General features: G+C 40.6%; 1 protein-coding gene across 12 annotated transcripts in view; it reads left to right on the top strand.

The window, feature by feature from the left end:
- Nucleotides 1–18242, top strand: part of SMARCD3 (SWI/SNF related BAF chromatin remodeling complex subunit D3) — an 85455-nt gene that overhangs the window by 53705 nt on the left and 13508 nt on the right. For 11 of the 12 annotated variants that reach the window (XR_014849625.1, XR_014849626.1, XM_085049945.1 and 8 more), the window contains 5 exons: nt 2302–2424; nt 11283–11405; nt 12485–12580; nt 13072–13173; nt 14657–14818. Coding sequence is in view for 10 of the 12 variants with exons in the window: in XM_085049945.1 (XP_084906071.1) it covers nt 2302–2424; nt 11283–11405; nt 12485–12580; nt 13072–13173; nt 14657–14818 (606 nt within the window). In the remaining 2 variants the exon portion in view is untranslated. The remainder of the gene's footprint in view (nt 1–2301; nt 2425–11282; nt 11406–12484; nt 12581–13071; nt 13174–14656; nt 14819–18242) is intronic. The other variant, XM_085049952.1, reaches the window with a different exon arrangement.

Genomic DNA, 18242 nt, shown 5'->3' with positions numbered 1-18242 from the left:
ATGCCTCCAGAAGATTATTCTGTTGGTAGGGTGAGAAAGCAAAAGACTGTAAGTGCTGCCAAAACTGGCCTGAGTGAGCCTTTGATCTAGCCCAGCATCCCATCTTTGCTGTGACCATAACACATCCCAGAAAAGCACACAAACACAGAAAATGCAATTCTTCGCTCAAATGCACTCCCAACCTGTGGCCATTTGCAGTTCAAGGAATTAGATACAGTTTTGTCTTTGGCTGATTTTAAAGTGTTAGTGCTTTTTAACATCTTAAAATTTTTAACATCCAGTTTGGTTATTGAAATGGTATAGGAAATACCCTTTCATTTTCATGTGATAAAAGATGTAAAATGTGGAATACAAATATTTATTGAAGGTTTCTGCTGTTTCTACAAACTTACTAGAACTTTCGTTAGATCCTGGGTGTAGTACCTGTTGATTCAGCTGGAAAGGTTGTATCACATGTGTGGTACAGGCTGTATCTTGAGGCCTCTCCCTGCTTCACCACGTGCCCATGGGATTCATGACCTGACTCTGATGGAACTTGGCATTAGAGGTCTGAAACTACTTACTCGGTCCAGAATTTTTAATTGACTTCCGCACACCAAAATTTCCTCAGGCAAGGAACTGAGAAATTTTTTTCATCTGTGCAGAGCAGGAGAAAACCATTGGGGTATTTTGTTGGGTCCAAAGATTTGCACTCATTGCCCTTACTCTCTAAGCTGTGTGTCAGTTCTTTGATGTTCCCAGGGTAATGCTTGCTCTTTGTGCTTCGCTCTTAAAAATATTCGTGTTTCTTTTATTATTCTGCTAATACTAACACTTTGAGAAAGCATATAAGTGGTTAAAAATATTATGGTTCAGCTAAAGCTGAACAGAGTTTTTGGCTCTGTGGTTTCTGCTTTTCTAAAGTAACAGTCTTGCTGTAAGTAGAGCAGGTATTCTACCATCTCAAAACAGAGTAGGTTGAAAGAGACATTTATTTGATTCTTAATCCGTCTAAATACAGCAGGGAGAAATTGTTCATCTTCAGAGCAGAAAATTATTAAGACAGGGATGACAAAAACATGTAAAACATATGGAAAAGGTGCCTAGGGAATGCCTGCCCCCTGCTGCTCCAGCAGTGCAGGAGAATGGTGTCAGATGAAGCTCACTGGTGGGAAGGTTCCAAATGAGCAAAAGGAGGTACTTCCTCACACATTGCCTGGTGACGTTCTGGAGTGCTGTGCCTCAGGCTATTGTGGATACGAAAAGGCATCAACTCTCAGACTTTGCCACAGACACAATACTAGGAGAGCCAGCTGTTGCCATGACCTCATGCAATAGTTCTTGCAGAAAACAGGGAACAGGTGTATGCCTGGAGTCTCTCACAGAGGTGTTTGTGTCTTACACCAGATTTAACCTGTAATTTTAACGGGAACTAATTCTGATTCTAAAGCAAAACAGGAATACCAACTTGCTTTTAATTCCTATGGAAATATAACAGTTGAATATTTTAGTTAAATAGGTGAAAGCTAGAGTGAATATTACAGAAATAGTCAAAGTTGTCTGGTAGATCTATTTTAATTACTTACAGTACCTTTTTCTATGGTTTGCCTGCATGAGTTATTCCAAATTAAGAGCCAACATTTTCATTTTAGAGTATACTTAACCATTTCTAAACTCAGTTCATTATGTCTTCCTTCCAACCTACTTCATATCCCCTCCTCTGCTAACTTCCATGTAAAAGAAAATAAAAAGGGGGGCTGTCCATAGAAGTAATGTAGTTTAGCTAATGTATTAAAATACCAATAAAAGTTGGCAGGATCATAAGTTGACACCTGATAGTTGGTCATGTTGAAACTTTGATGTGAAGGTCAATTTCACCTCAGCCAGGAAGATATGCAGGCAAAGGCCAGCATCCTATATGGCAGTTTTTACTTACAATGGGTAACACTTATTTTTGAAGCAACAACATGAATACCCCCTACTCTTTTAGTCTGGAGAGATGGCAGTACTTTGGATTGCCAAGAGCAGTGCCTCCCTGGCTGCTGGTAGTTAAGCCTCACTTGAAGAAAACAGCCACAATTCAGGCCTTGTGGATTCAGCTGGGGTCTTCCAGAATCCACTAGCTTCAGTTCTGTGCTCCCTCTTTTCAGTCTATGCTTGTCCCATGCCACTGAGACCTGCCTCTCTGTCTGGGAGCTGCTGTCAGAGGGAGAACTCCTCTGGGCATGTCTGTCCAAGGGCTGGGAGTGTGTCAGTATTGCTGTTCTGGAACATGGCAGATTCATGCTTCCAGTGCTTGGATATTACTTGCTTCCTTCTCAGATCCGGGAGCTGGTTCCTGAGTCGCAGGCCTACATGGATCTCTTGGCCTTTGAACGCAAACTAGACCAGACCATTATGCGGAAGCGCGTGGATATTCAGGAAGCGTTGAAGAGGCCAATGAAGGTACGTTCTGAAAAATTTGTAGATTGTGTCAGGGGAGGAGAATAATTCTTGTAGTAAATGGTGGAAATGCCTTTCCAGTAAAAGTCCCATTAACAGAAGTGCTTTGGAATGGGTCAGACAAAGCTCCTAGGAGCAAACAGCTGGGAATCAGCATGCATAGAAAAGCGGTAGAGAAAATTCTGTGCCTATTACCAGCTTTAGTTCCTAAAAGTCTTTAATAAGGGGAATAATAGCTTAGGGATAAATAATCACTGGTTTGGGAACTTTGTGTTAAAATTCTAAAAAATGAGAAAGTATGAGATCAGAGTGGTGTGTTGAAGAGATGTATTACATTTCCAAATCAAATTTGGTCAGAAGTGGAACTTGCGGAATAACAGAACATACAATGGGAAGAATTACTTACAGAAAAATTGTTAAAGATCCTGCAAAAACGTACACATATTCTGTAAAGGGATTATTTGTGGAAGAAGAAAATGGATCACATCAAGTCCAGCACTTCACTCTTCCTAAAATCCCATTGAAATGGTCTTTTTCCAAGTTTCCTGAGTCTGTTTGTTGGAATCATGGAAGAGTTTAGGTAGGAGGAAACTGGAAGTTACCTAGTTGAATCTTCTGCAAAAAACAGGGCTGTCAAGGCCTTGTTGAATTTTGAAAATCTGTAAAGATGGAGATTTCACAGCCTTGTCAGGCAGTCTCTTACAATTTTTGTCCACTCCTGTTGTGAAGAACTTCTTTTCATGTCTCGTTTAAATTCTTGTGACTGTATTGGGTAGCTAGTACTCATTCATTTAGTAATTCCCATAGAATGAAGGGGTTTGTAGCTGTATGTGTTCTGTGAAGTAGAGCTATCATTCTTGTCTGTACCGGAGTGATGGGAGTCTGACCAACAAAGATCACTATTCCATTGTGTTTGCCATCTAATAAGATGTGGAAGGCTTTTACCTCTTGATGTTTTTCCAGCTGATATATGTGAAACAAAAAACAAACAAACAAACAAAAAACAACAACAACAAAACCCCCAACAAAACAAAAAAAAAGAAGAAACAATTAGGTTTCATTAATATACCTAGATAGATAGGAAACTGAATTGTGGATGGCCTAAATCACGAGTTTATTGTTAAAACATGTTGTACATAGTAGATTGGAGTCTCAGAAAGAATAATTGGTCTTACCTTCTTCATATGGGTCAAACAGCATTCTTTTAAATTAGCTAGGAACCTGGCCATGTTTAAAAGTGATTGAAGACTTTGGCTTGCATTCATAAATCAGCAGGAAGTTGTTTGTTCTGTGGCAAACTCTTTAATGAGGGAATTAACAAGTACACAAGGTCCCAGCTTTAACTGTGCAATGGAGATACTCAGTGTCTGGGATAGGGAATAGTATAGGAGGTACAACACTCTACAGAAACTGTAGACAGAACATTCTGTTTCCATCTAGAGCCCAGCAAACATTTTAAATATCAGTTACTCAGTTAACATCTAGAGAATGATCAAACAGATGTTTTTCAAATTCATGTATAGGTAGTCCTAGCATATAGGTAGCAGACCTGTCAAAATGGAGCTAAACCTAGGTAAATTTGGGTTTTTCATAATGTTAAGTATTTTCATTTTATTACAGTTGCAGAATTGGTAACAGCAATAGAAGTTATCTCTGCATTTCCGTCTCTTATCAAAGCTCTTGCAATTTCAAAATATTTGCCTTAAAACAGTGATTCTCAAACTGGGATTGCAATCTTGGGGAAAACATTAATTTGTCTGAGGTATGTGAAATTATATAGGGAATATGCAGGATTGCTCAGAATTATCAGCTGTAATTGTAGTTACAGTATTAGTCACAGGGATTGAGCTGTAGGTAGAAACAGTCAAAGGGAACCATAGATTTATGGTCTAGTGTTGCTCAGGCTGGCTTTTTTTCTGTCTGAAGGCTAAATGTTCTGGGGAAATTTTATGGGGAAGTGTTTGAAGCATTTTTTTCCTTAGGATAGAGCAGCAAATATGTTTGGCTTGTTGATCGTACTTGAATCTCCCGAGAACAGTTGTACTGTTGAGCCAGGTGACAGCTGTGGGATGGCTCAAGAGGTGAGGAGACCTGGGGGTTGTGGGGCTGTTGAAGGGGGAAATGGCCTCCCCCAGCTGTCAGCTCCTCTGACCCACTGTCAGCAGCCACCTTCAGCTGCCAGCTTGCCTAGTTTAGATCCTGCCTTGGCACTTTTCTGCTGCTTGGGCAGCGCTGTGCTCTCTCCTCTTCTTCAGCTGGTCCTGCATTCTTGGATTGCATCTGTCCTGAGAGTCTCAGATTTCCTTGTCTGCAGAGCAGCATTGGCAAGAGTCCTTCTACTGACTTCGTGGAAGACCCACATTGGTTAGAATTCCAGAAAGAACTTTTAGGAGGTAGTCAGGCAGACAGGGCTGTTAGATACAGCAAAGTCAATGGCTGGAAGGAAACAGAAACCGTACGCTCAACTCCAGGCCAGTAGATGTCATTAAAGAAGAATGAATTACTGAAAATCTATGCAGCTCTATGGCCGCGGTGGACTTCGGGAGTGGGATTTATTTGGGTAAATATGGACATATCCTTTGCATTAATTTATATGTGAGCTAGTCACTCTCAGCTCCCTTCATAATTGAGAGATGAAGTTGGTGCAGGCAGTGGTGGTCGGGGCATGGTTCTCCTCATACAGAAGTGATTGTTTAAAAGAATATAGATTAAAAACACCCTTAAAAATGCCTATTTCTCTCCACTGTGTAAGCCTGAGACAGACAGTTGTGGGCATAAACATCATTTTAAGACTGAGACGATTTTCATCGCAAAGCTTGAACCAGGGTCTCCTGACTGAAAGAGGGATGTGATTCATCTCACGAGCAAAGCTCCTACTCCAGGTCCTGGCACCACAGACAGTACTTTGGTCTCCCCCGAACCAGAGCCTGTCATCCAGGGACTGTCACTCTTTTGCAGTGAGCTGGTGTGGGACATGCAGTTTACCAGACTTGTGTATAGTTGCAGTTTCCAAACAAAATTATCTGCTCCCAGGTTCTCAATCTTTAGGTTAAAAACAAGTAGTAACATCAGAATACCATCATAATGTCACTCTCTCTTGTTTTGTGAATTGAGATTCTTTCCCTACTTTCAGGTGTTAAGGTGACTGAGGAATTGACATCGGATTGTTGCCAGAAAGCAATTTGTATTTTTACTGAAACACCTGTCTTGTGGCATAATTTTATGTGTTCTGCTTTTTGCATTGTGAGATGGAAAAGGCAAGCACCTAATCTCCTTCTTTAATCAGTCAATGTTTTAAACATGTTTTTCAGGTTCTTTAATGTTCTCTTTTCTCAGATAAAAAATTCATTTCTCCCAATCACTGTAGAAGAAAAATTTTCAGTGCACCTGGCTTCTTCTTACCTGTCATTATATGACCCTTCATTCTCTCCTGAGAAAGTACAGTGTACAACTACCAAATAAGCTGCTACAGCTGATTTTGTAGACTATTGTGCATACTAATGTCCATTTTATTCCTCTGTAGCATTCATTTCACCTCTTTTTGAATTTTGTTGTTGTTGTTTATGCTTTTTTAGAACTCTCTACAAACGTTTTTCGTGTGTCGGTACAATTTTGAACTCACTAATTATTGTCTTGTTCCTTTTATTCATGATACTTGTGTAGTCTACCAAGCCACTGATTTTTTTTGCTTTGGGTTGGCCATTTTAAAGTTCTTGTCCATTTTTTTTTCAGGAGTTACTTACTAATTTTGTTTCCTCTACAAGTTTTGACAAATCTTGCTACTGCTCTGAGTTACAGATGCCTCTGTATTCCAGTTCTGATACAGGCACTCTCTGAGTCTTTTATAATGGTCAGACAGTGGTCATTGTTTTTTCTGTCTCCTGATTTTTAGTCTCCATGCTACCACTGTTCATTTTGCTTCCTAAAAAGTTTTTTTTCTGTGAGACCAGGAAACAGTTACTCTATATGCAAAGGCAGAAACACAGATTTTAATCTTTTCTGTGCTTTCTGCTTGAGGTTTTTATGCTGTGTTGAGGTTCACAGAAATTCACTGTTAAGATATACTTAGAGAGGTCTTAACACAACACTGCTTGTAAGAATGGCTGACAGATTTTCTTGAGTCAGTGAGCAATAGACTATCTGCTAATAACTTTGTTCTTTTCTTTGAAATGCTGAGCACAACCTCCGTGGAAGCATCCTGGAGGTTTTGTGTCTAGCGTGAGAGTTCAGTGAAGGAAACTTCAACTTCAGCAGTTGGTGGAGATTTGTCTGGGGGATAGCACACAGATCCTGGGATCATCAGTTCCTTACTTCCTGATTTGATTTGTTAGGGATTCAATACTAATGGAAACTTTAAAAAAAAAAAAAGGTAACACTGTAAACCAGGGGAAGTTTTCTGAAGGATTTGACAGATTTCCAGCATTTCACCAATTTACTTGAACTTAAAGCAGTATTGATTTGTGTGAAGTGACATTGGAGAACTTGGAGAAAGAGCAAGGTGTAGCTGTGCTGCTCCACCATTCCTGTCAACCTCCCATTCAGATCTATTTGATTTCACGTGAAGTCTCCCAGCAGCTGTGCTGAGACCTTTGCAGGGCTTCATTACTGACATGACCACTCATCTGTCCCATATGATTTTTTTTTTCCTTTTCATTTTCTCAAGGAGAAATTGTAAGTGAAAGACAATGGTTTTAGGGGAAAGCTTTTCATTTTGATATGACTGCTATTTAAAGTTCCTTTTGCTGAAGCCAAGTCAAAGACCTGTATCTTACTCTTGGGGAACGAGGAGATCAAGCACTTACTGGTTTTCAGACAAGAGATTATTTGATTGGCAATGTTGATCAAGTCTCTGTGAAGTTCCCCCTTCTTAGCTTTACCTTTGTGGGTGGTAAAGTTCCGGTGTGTCGGAAGAGATGAAGTGTCATGCTTTCCCTTTGTCCTAGAGGTATAAGTCATCTCTTCAGTTTTTGCCCCCAGCTCCTGGGAATCCTTTGGTTGGTTGCTCACCTGTTCTCTGAGAATCTACCATACAGAGAGGAGAACAGATTTGAGGTCTGTGTGATAAAGTGCATGGCTAAAAATTTGCAGAATTGATTGAGGGGCAGTGGCTTCTTGCCACTGCTTTATTTAAGCTGCACAGCAATCAAGTTGCACATAACTTTTATCGTTTCTGCTTGGATGAGACGGAGTTCCTCAACTGGAGATGGAAGACTACGTCATTCTGAGAGCCTTCAGGATATGAACTTGACATTATTGTGGAATACAGGGGTACTGAAAGGGAACCAAATACAGTGATTTTGGGTGTGTGTCATCAGCCAAAGAGACTTTACCGTCTGCATAGTGACTCTAAAACCCCATCCAGCTCCATGTTAGTGTTTTTCTTCCTTGAGTTCAGTTTTGACTGCCTATCTCATCTCTGAACTGGCATCTTACAAGACTGGACATCCTTATGACAGCAGTGTAGCTGTGCATGCTGGAGCTGTTACTCACCGGATAGATCCCTTCAGGTAGGATTCAGACTATACTCTTGGGTCTCTGGCAGGGTCTTGCTTCACAGGCTTGATGTTAGTTTGGATCAGCTGCCAGGAGAATAGTCATGGTAGGAGAGAAGGAGCTTGAGGGTCCAATGTAACTGTTCCTGTCTGTAGAGCCATGGTTCTGAAATTTTGCTAGGGATTTCTAAATTTATTTTCTTTAAATGCTACTGCACAAAGTATGCATTACCACTGTTGGTGATAAGTGTATGTAGGGCAAATTCAAGTGCTGTTGTCTAGTTCCTGGACCTGGGAGAGGAGACAGTCAGCCTCCCAAAATGTCTGGGAGCAGAACCATTCCCAGGGAGCTCTTACAAGGAGCCAGGGGTGCTGGCAACACTGGACATGTAAAGAAGAGGTGGTGGTAATTCTGGAAAGGGCAGGGAAAAAAAGGAAAATGGAGCAGCAGCAGGGAAACATGAGAAGAAATGGAGGAGCGGCAGGAAACAAACAAGATGTGGACGTGATGGCAGCAGCTTCAGAAGGGTAGTTGAGGCTTGGATGTGTCTGGGTCAGTACAGTGCTGTACAGAGCATATTGGGCTGTTGAAGCAGTGGTCATGGACAGATGCCTCTTTCACAATTGTTTATATTGCTTGCCAGAACATCTCTGGCAGGTCTGGCTGACTCTTCAGGTCATGCCTAAACCCTGGAAGTCACAGAATTGCTGGAATAAGAGCAAACCTGAAGAAATGAACGATTTTCAAGGAATGTGAGCAGAGAAAATTTGCTTTACGTATTTTTTTTTAAACTTTATGTTAGCCAGCAGATGTCGTTTTCCCTTTTTTATGTTCCCTTATTCTATTTGGTGTTCTAATAAAGATTTTGATTAGACTTAAAGCCCATTTGGTGTTGGAGTATTCTCGCAGCTGTGTAGTTGCCCTACCTGACTGATTTCTTGAGGAGTCAGAAGCAAGGATCTTTCTGTGGTTGCATTTAAGAGGTTTTCAGTGCCTTAATAGTGTTGCGAATTTTCAGTTGCGAAATTTCAGCGAATTTTCTTTTGGGCCAAAATCTGAAGAGAGCCCCCAGGGTGCAAGTTGCACATTTTGTTGTCAGAGAGAATGTCTCTGCCCAGCAGAGGCTGGAGGCACAGCATGCCACAGTACAGACAGGTTGTCAGTACTGTCTTTGTCATGTTGGAGTCTAAGGCTAAATGGTTTTTGATGGAAAAGCAAGATACATAAGAAGTCAGATAAAAGATAATTTTAGAGATAGCCATTACATGGCATTTTTAGTCACAGTTATTCTAGGTTCCTTTCTGATGTGGAAGTCAGATCATTTAAAGACGTCACAGTCAGGAAAGAATTAAATCCAAGAAAGAGAATTGGTTGTGTAAAACCAGACACTGTAAATTGAAGAGAGAGATGCAGGGGAAACAACCAAATGATTTGCAGACTTAGACTTTGGCAGAGCAGGGAAAGTATAGGGAAGCCAGCAGGAGACCAGTTCTGAAACATAAGCTGCATCCAGCTTGTGCATGACTTGAAAGAGGAGTGCTAAGGGGCTATCAAAGGGAAAGAATGAAAGCATGGAGAATCTCAATACTTCACAGTTGAGTTGGGTGCTGTTACTGGCTTGGTTTTAGGTGGACTGGACAAGAGAGAAAGGGAGACATCTAAAATACTCAGATTTGAATGAGGATGTTATTGCAGAGGATGATCTCAGTGATGAAGTGTCAGACTTCTGAGGAAACAGATGCAGTTCCTATCTGGATATGGGGAGATATGAGGAGAGAAGGAGTTTCCGGGATAAATGTGAGAATGAAGATACTGTCTTTGGAAATAGAAAGAAGAAGAAATGGAATCAGTTATACGAGCCTGAAATCTCAGGAGAGTATCTACGAGGAACTATTAAGTAAAAGCCTGCTTGTGTGTGTCGGTATGATTCTGCAAGTAATCCAGGTGGGGATAAAATTTAGGGATGGTGCATAAAACGTGCAGGGTAATTAGAAGAGTTGTGAATTTAGAAATGTGAAGTCCTTCACATGTCTGCCACACCATATAGAGATTTTGGGTCATTAAAATAATTGTATTATGAAAGAGCACTTTGGCAACAGAAATCCTGTGGGAAAGGATGGAGAAAGAACATGGATTCACAGGAATATTTTCTGCCTATCTGCCTATTCTTACCTGTGTAAACCTGTCATTTTCTGGACCGATGGCACTTTGGAAAATCCTGTTCCCTGTCAGAGCCTACTATTGACACTTCATTTCTATCAAACCTTTCTGTCACCGTCTTCTCCAGATTTGGCAAAATGTACTAATTTTCCTGTTCCTCTTCAGCCATACATCTCTGCCTTCCCCATTCTTCTGTGACAGATTATGCTCTATAGCCTGCTGTATGTAACTTCCTTCTCTCCTCTGTGTAAATGTGAAAGCTTTACAAGACTGCTCTTTATTTTTTGTTGTGCCTGCATTAACTTGACGACTGTAGCCTTTTTTTCATTGTATTATACATAGGTATTGGAGATTAGAGTCCCAAAGTAATTTTTGGTAGTAATCTTTTCTGGAATCCGTGCATCAGACTCAAAGGCTGTGTTTTCCACATCGTGCACGGAAGGAAGGGTGCTGAGAAATGACACAGCCACGAGCCACTGCAGTGATTGGGAAACCTCGCGCGCTCTGTAAAAATGACAATTGTATCTCTGACAGACTTGAGCACCTTGGGTCAGGAATGAAGCAGGGTGCCCTCCTGCACTCAGCTCTCCTAGCAAGGTGGAGCTGCAGCATGTTTGATGGGAGTGAAGGCAGGTGGGGCGAACGGGAGCGTAAGGCAGCCGGTGTGTGTGTGTCGGTGTGTTCAGGTGTGTCTGCAGGAGATTATTACCAGGTACTGCATGATGGTAGAATGCAGATGGGCAGAGATGTGCCTGGCAGGTAGTTTGCAGCGTGAGCTGTATTTTTGACTGCCATTTATAAATCTGAACTGATGCAACGACGAAAAATACTTACGTTGCAATAGACTTGTAGCTGAGTTTTAGCAATCTAGCTAGGCTGAAGCCAGCAAGGACATAATATCTTGCTTTTCTTATAGTGATTTCTCTAATATCTAATCCAGAAATACAAGATGTATCACCACTCAGGCTTGGCAATCTCCTGTCTTCCTCCATTTACAGTGAATTTCAGCATATATAGCCAAGAATTTTTGAAAGGAATTTTTAGATTCAGCTCTTCAGTGTATTTTCTTACGTGTAACAGAATCTTAAATTCTAATATAACTGGGTGCAACTGTACAGAACATGGAGATTCTCTACTAAGTGCATCATTACTTCAGATCTTGAACTTAAACTGGATATGTACTTTCCCCTTCTCTGTGTTTATAACAGCAAAAGCGGAAACTGAGACTTTACATCTCCAACACGTTTAATCCTGCGAAATCAGATGCTGACGACTCTGATGGCAGCATTGCTTCGTGGGAGCTGCGTGTGGAGGGAAAGCTCCTGGATGATGTATGACTGATCTCTTCCCTAAAGATTCTTTATTGGAACAAAATAGCTCTTCAAGTATTAGCATTTTTAAATAAAATATTATCTGCATTAAATACGAAGAAATAAATGGGAATCATATAGCCTATATTCTGTGGAGAGTCAGATTAGGTAATCATAGACCTTCCAGTTTTTAATGTACACAGTATAAGCTGTGTAGTAAAGAACGAATAGTGATAATTACATGGAAGGACAAAATGTAAAATGAAATAATTTTACTTAGTGTAGGACTTGGTCTGATAAATCAGACCATGGTGAATTAGCATTCATCAAAAAGCTCCAGGCTCTTAAAATGAAAGCTGTAGAGGCCTTAGGATCAGAGAATGGTTTGGGTTGGAAGGGACCTTCAAGACCATCTCGTTCCATCCCACTGCCATGGACAGGGGCACGTTCCACTTGCCTGGGTTGCTCAAAGCCCCACCCAACCTGGCCTGGAACCCTTTCAGGGATAGGATAGCCACAGCTTCTATGGCTTTCAGGGATAGGGTAGCCACAGCTTCTGTGGGCAGCCTGTGCCAGGGCCTCACCACCCCTCTGAGTAAAAAATGTCTTTCTTATGACCAGTCCAAAACTACTGTCTTTCATTTTAAAACCATTGCTCCTCACTGTGTCACTAGAGATCTTGGTTAAAAGTCTCCCTCAATCTTTCTTACAAGCCCCCTTTAAATACTCCCTGGAGGCTGCTTTTCTCTGGGCTGAACAACTCCAGCTCTCTTAGCCTGTCCTCACAGGAGGGGTGCTCCAGTCCTCAGATGATTTTCACGGCTGTTCTCTTTCTCGTGGGTGCCACATTCACCTTACAAGCCAGTCCTTTCCAGCAACATTAAGGGTCAAGGAAATCTTCCCTAAAGTATGCACTGTTCCACCACTGTTGAGGTTTTTGCATCTTACCCTGTGTTCATCAGAGGGAGAACTCAGTTAGATTGATCACACTTGTGGCTTACAGGGGATTTAATGTTCAAGACAGAGAGACTGAGAAGGAAATCTAGGACACAAGCTTATATGTGCAGCCTTATACATGTCTGGTTCTTCTGTTTGTACAGCTCAGCAAACAGAAACGGAAGTTTTCATCTTTTTTTAAGAGTTTGGTTATTGAACTGGACAAAGATCTTTATGGACCTGACAATCATCTTGTGGAGGTGAGAAGGTTGTGCACCCTTTGCATACAAACCAGTTACTGGCACAGATAAGCACCCAGTGCCTGTTGCCTCCTTTGTTTAAGGGACCTTGCATTCATTATCTAATTTATGGCATTTTCAAAGTTTTCAAAATTACATTCTTCTTAAGAATGTTTGCTAAAGAAATCTACTCTAAAAACATAGATGTATTAGTGATGTTGTGCACATCTTAGAACAGAATGTATGAAAAGACGGAAAAATTGTGGACATTTTTCCTAACAAGTAAAGCATGCTAGCAGCAGAGCAGATTCTTCACTAAAGCTGAATTGAAATGACTGGGGGTGTGAAGGGGTGTTGTGGTTTGATTTTGTTGCTGTCGGGTCTCTTTTCTAAATTGCCAGATGTTCAGAAAGCTTATACTTGTCTGATCCTGGCATGGTGTACTGTGCAAGTTGCACCTCCATGGACATCAGTGAAAAAATGACCAACCATTTTGCTTTTCCCTTTGTCAGTGGCACAGAACTCCCACAACCCAGGAAACAGATGGCTTCCAGGTGAAGAGACCTGGGGATGTCAGCGTGCGATGCACATTACTCCTCATGTTGGACTACCAGGTCAGTGCACTGCTTTCAGCATGGAAAACACAGCCATTGGCACCTAGTGCAACAGAGCAAATTCATCTTGTCACATACATCAAAACCCAGTATACTTGGACTTGCAATGTCACGTGGTCCGTTGAAGTTAGGAATGATAGCAAACTGACATTATTTAAAATTTAAAGGGGACAAATCAAATGAGTTTCTAATATAGTCTCACAAAAAATTGGTCTTGACATTATGGTAATCAGTATTTTTATTGCTCACCTGCAGAAAAAAAATGCATTTCCTTCTCCAGCTTCTTAGAGAATAGTCAGATAAGTTGCACACAAGTTATGCGTGTGGCTCTTTAAAAAATTTCAAAGGAGTGGCTTTTGCTAGTGGTACCTAAAACCAGCTGTGTAGCTGTGGCAGCCTTAGCTTGGTAAAAATGATGGACACTGCAGTTCTGGAGCTACTAATCTGACTGAAACCGTCCCCGGAAGAAATGTTGCTGCGTTAAGGAAACTGTTAATGCACTGCTGCAAGTGGATGGGATCCCCCTTTCCTATGACAGTTCAGGCTCAGATGCATTTTGATGGTACAACTTTAAGAACTTGTTCTCTGCCACCTTCTTTCCCCTCCACGCAAATAGCATCTATTCAGGATAAAAGCACTCCGTTAGCAGAGAGAAAATTTATTAATTTTAGGGAGCATATGGACTAACTGAAATACTGATATAGGCAGTGAGAATTTTTATTGTTAAGACAATAGAATGCTGTTTGTTATGCTCACCGTTATTATAAATTTATGCTTTAAAATAGATGTTCTTTGATGCTTAAATTTTGATTTGTTATAAAGCTAGCTTTGGGTGACCTGGCACCCATCAGAGTAATCCTTGCCTAATAATGTGGCAAACACTAAACTTGAGTAAGAGTACACACTTTAAGAAGCATCAAATTGCAAATTATCCAAGGAATTTATATTACTAGAGATGCAGAACAGGGAAGTTGAATTGTATCATGGAGGTCAGGAAAAAATATATTCCATTGACTGGTTGTGGTTGGGTAAATGTTCTGGCATGCACCAGAATGATGGGAACATGCCTGAAAAAAACAGAGTTCCAAGGCCGTGTGTTGATGTGAGGCTGCATTTATTAGCAACTGTGGAAGCATCAGCCTGCCTTCCATCTCTCTCTATGGGGTTAAATTCCAGTAGTTCAGAGGAAGGGCTGTTCTTTTCCTTCTCCCATTCCAAATTGTCAGATTTTGCATCAGTGTTGAAAAGAAAAATTCTTCCTCAGTCTTTGTGCAAGTTTTTATTATTTCAAGCACATGCTACAGGACGTCCCTGTGCCTGGCAGTGTCCCTCTTCCAGAGCACCAGTGGTGGGACACAAAAATACCAAGTAGTATGCTTCTCCTGAGGAACCCAAGAGTCCCTCAAGAATTAAAACTGAAACTTGACACATGTGTATCTGTCTGCTCTCCCCTTTATTGCCACCTCCTTTGCCTTCTGTTCAGCCTCCCCAGTTCAAGCTGGACCCACGGTTGGCCCGTCTGCTGGGCATTCACACGCAGACACGCTCAGCCATCATCCAGGCTCTCTGGCAGTACATCAAAACAAACAAGCTGCAAGACTCCCACGATAAGGAGTACATTAACTGCGACAAGTACTTCCAGCAGGTAACTCTTTTTTGGACATAGTAGCTCTTTAGAAGCAGACTGTAACATGCAGCCACAAATTTGGGATGAATGAAAATGACTGGTTTTTATCTTCCCTTAACAATTTGCAGTATCCTCAGTACTGAATGGCTTTTGGAATCCACCACAACTAATATCATTAACACCCTCCCCATGTGCCAGTGTTGTCAAAACCCCCTACATCTGGTGGTTCAGCCCTACCACAAAAGTTGTGGCCTTTCCAGGAAGGAGGTCTTCTGCATTGATTTAGTTTCTCCCCCCATTGTATCATTTTGTACTAAGAAACATGAAATAATCTACTGATTCTGATTGTCAAATCATATGTAGACCTGTTTTCTTCCTTTCTCTTTTCCTGTTTATGAAGGAAGAAGGCATGGAAGATATAATAAGAAAAGCTATTTTTTCTTAAATCTACTTCAGATAATAAAATACCCTCAGTGATTTGCGTGATATTTTGAAAGTAGCATGTTGAGAGTTTTTGTCTTTCACAATGACCTCTAGAATTAACCAGGAAACTCAAAAGCATCTCCACCCTTTCTGTAAATATGATTATAGTTTTTGCCTAAAGGTAGTGTTAACCGAGCTGTCACTGTCTTACACAGCTTAGTTTTTCTCTAGCTTCAGGCTCACCTGAGTTATTTGGAAAGTAATTGAAAATAGGGTTTGTGACATACTTTTGTGTAAGGAAAGTACTGGTAATAACAATGAATGAATAATGTTTTAGTGAGCAATGAAAGTAAATGTTCCAGTGAAACCTGTGTCCTAGTTTTCTTTTTTAAGTTTTTATTTTCTGTTATTAATGTGCCCCACAACAGTTCAAAGTAGCCAGTGATTGAAGTGAACTTTAAGGCAGCTTTGCACATTTGAAAATACAAAATGCAACAAAATAATTGTGAGATTCATGGGTATTTCTAGGAATATAGAACCATAGTGCTCAGGATTATATAGTCACTCTCTTGTTTGTTTGGGTTTTGGTTTTTTGAGAATTACAGCGTACAGTCTTTTTCACTTATAGTAAAAATTCCGTATTAAAACCACGTGAGAATTTTTGGCAAAATGACAACGCTGTTTGTTCTCTTCACGAGATGATTTGACTTCCATTCTTTATTTACCTATAGCTAATTTAGACTGAGTTTTGTTTCTGCCAGCCCAAAGAGGAAATGGAAAAAGGGAGGTGAAAAACATTTGAAAAACCATGAGCAGAATGAAAAAGGTAAATAAGGAGTAATTCCATATATTTTGGTCAATAATTGCGGTCCATCAACTAAAACTGGCAGGTAGCAAACTGAAAACAAACAAACTCAATCATATTTAAATGTCAGAACTCAATGCAATAAAGCCTTACAAATGCTAGAAGTGTATATAGGTTCCAAAAGTGACAAACCAATGGACAAAAAATCTTGGGCTGTTTCAAATGCAAAGCTGTGGAGGTTGGGAGAGGTTTTGTTGGGAAGAACCAGTGTATGTTTCTCCTGTTCTTACAATGTTTCCTTTTGTATCCACTTTCAGCCACTACCAGGGCTGGGATAGTGTTGCAGATTTGCAGCAGATCCTTTGTATGACCCTGTACAGATGTACATATATTACTTTTAGTAAGAAGGAGGGCCTTCTCAATATTATTTATTTTGATTTTCAATTTAAGAACTTTGCTAGAATAAGCAATTGTTGAAGCCATCTTCTCCTTGCGTATCTCATTAGAGACTTATTTGGTCTTAGGTCTCCTTTGTCTTAGAACTCTGCAGGAATGCCATGAGACCTGATAATTGTCTTCCTATCCTCAGCAGATGAGTCAAATGAGAAAGTTGGGAAGTAGATGATTGCTTTTCTAGAGGACTGAACCTCACACTCTGCCAAGAGCTGGCTAATCTGGAATAGATTTGTAAGAATGCAGTGCTTGCACAGATTTAAATCATAAATGGGATTATTTTGAGTGTTTCTGTTTTCCTTAGGTCTCTGGAAAAATTGTCCTAATTAGCTCTTCTTGCTTTCAAAACTGATGCTACTACTTAGGAATCTGGATCCACTTACAATAAATGAAATATTTCACTATGAGTTTTTTAGTTTTTCACTCTAGTATGCTAAGATTGAGAGATGGAGGGCAAAGGAATTGGGTTAGTAATGCCTTCCAGTCTGATAATTTCTGTAGATTATATAGTTTTAGCCACATAAGCCCTGGGAAAAAAAGCGTTGTCCTAGCTGGAAGTGTGGCTATCACTCAGGGGAGCAGTAGATAACACACCAGTGTCGCTGGCATTCCGTGTGAGATACTGGTCTTCTCATTTGCTATGCCAGCTCTTCTGAATCCTGTGCTGCTGTGTTGTGTTATATCTAAGGGCACAAGACAGTACAGACTAGAAAATGTTCTCTAAAAGAGTGACCTGACACACCAGGATCACTGTAGCCAGAGAGGCTTTCAGAGCCAGGGGTTACAAGTTTAGACCACTAACTCCAGTTAGGCAGGAATGTGAGAAGCTTTAGGAAAGTTCCACCTAGCCTTAGTTTCCAGCCTCACATCCTCCTTTCAATAATGTGTTTCCTTGATCCCTTTTCCCTTCTTAAAGCTCCTGTCACCTGGGCATCCATGTTAGGAGTTTGACAAGAGTGTTGAGCCAGTGGTGACAGCAGATTGGATGGAGCTTGGTGTGGAGAGATTTTGGGTGGGAATTCCACAGTCTACTCTATCAAGTCTCAGAATTCAGAACTCAAGTAAGGAGTGAGCTGCCGACTCAGTAGCTTTTGTTACTTCCTTGTTCTTCAGAAACTAGCTGGCTGAATTCCTGGATGCAGGCAAGTCCAACAAATCAGACAGATTTTAGAGTTGATGAAGACGGATCATTTTCTGTTTAAAAACACTGTTTACATCAGCAGGGAGATTCGAAATCCACCATGTTACAAGCAAAAGCAAGAAAAAAGATTCAAAGGTATTTCAAAAGCCTGAGCTGGCTCCTGGGTATTTCTGCTGCCAAATTCACTCGCTTGAGAAAACTGTGGATTTCAAAAGTTACCCTATCTGAGGGACCACAGCATCTGACTTTGTATATCTGTTCTACAACCTGATAGTCCTTTCATTTCAACCCTGCCTGCACCCTTTGTCTCTGGAGCTGCAAAGCTTGTTTCTGTTTATAGATACCATGAATAGCGTATCTCTTCTATCAGGTGAAAATAGAATCATTTGCATAGGCCTGAACGTTTTTACAAATTGCCTCCACATAAGGGCACATTTTAAGGCATATGTTAATATATAGAAAGTTTGTGTTTTGTTAAGGTCAGTTTCAATAGAATATCTTTAGAGAAAAGTCTGTTTACCTGTTCAGACTAAAAATCCCAGTAGGAAAAAAAGGCTGTAATAATCATATTTCTGAAAACTCCAGGTGTAAAGATTCATGGGAATGCGCTACAGTTGCTC

This window comes from Lichenostomus cassidix, chromosome 2 (assembly GCF_008360975.1).
Source record: "Lichenostomus cassidix isolate B80296 chromosome 2, HeHo_3.0, whole genome shotgun sequence".
Lineage (NCBI taxonomy): Eukaryota > Metazoa > Chordata > Aves > Passeriformes > Meliphagidae > Lichenostomus > Lichenostomus cassidix.
This window is presented reverse-complemented; position numbering and strand designations above follow the sequence as displayed.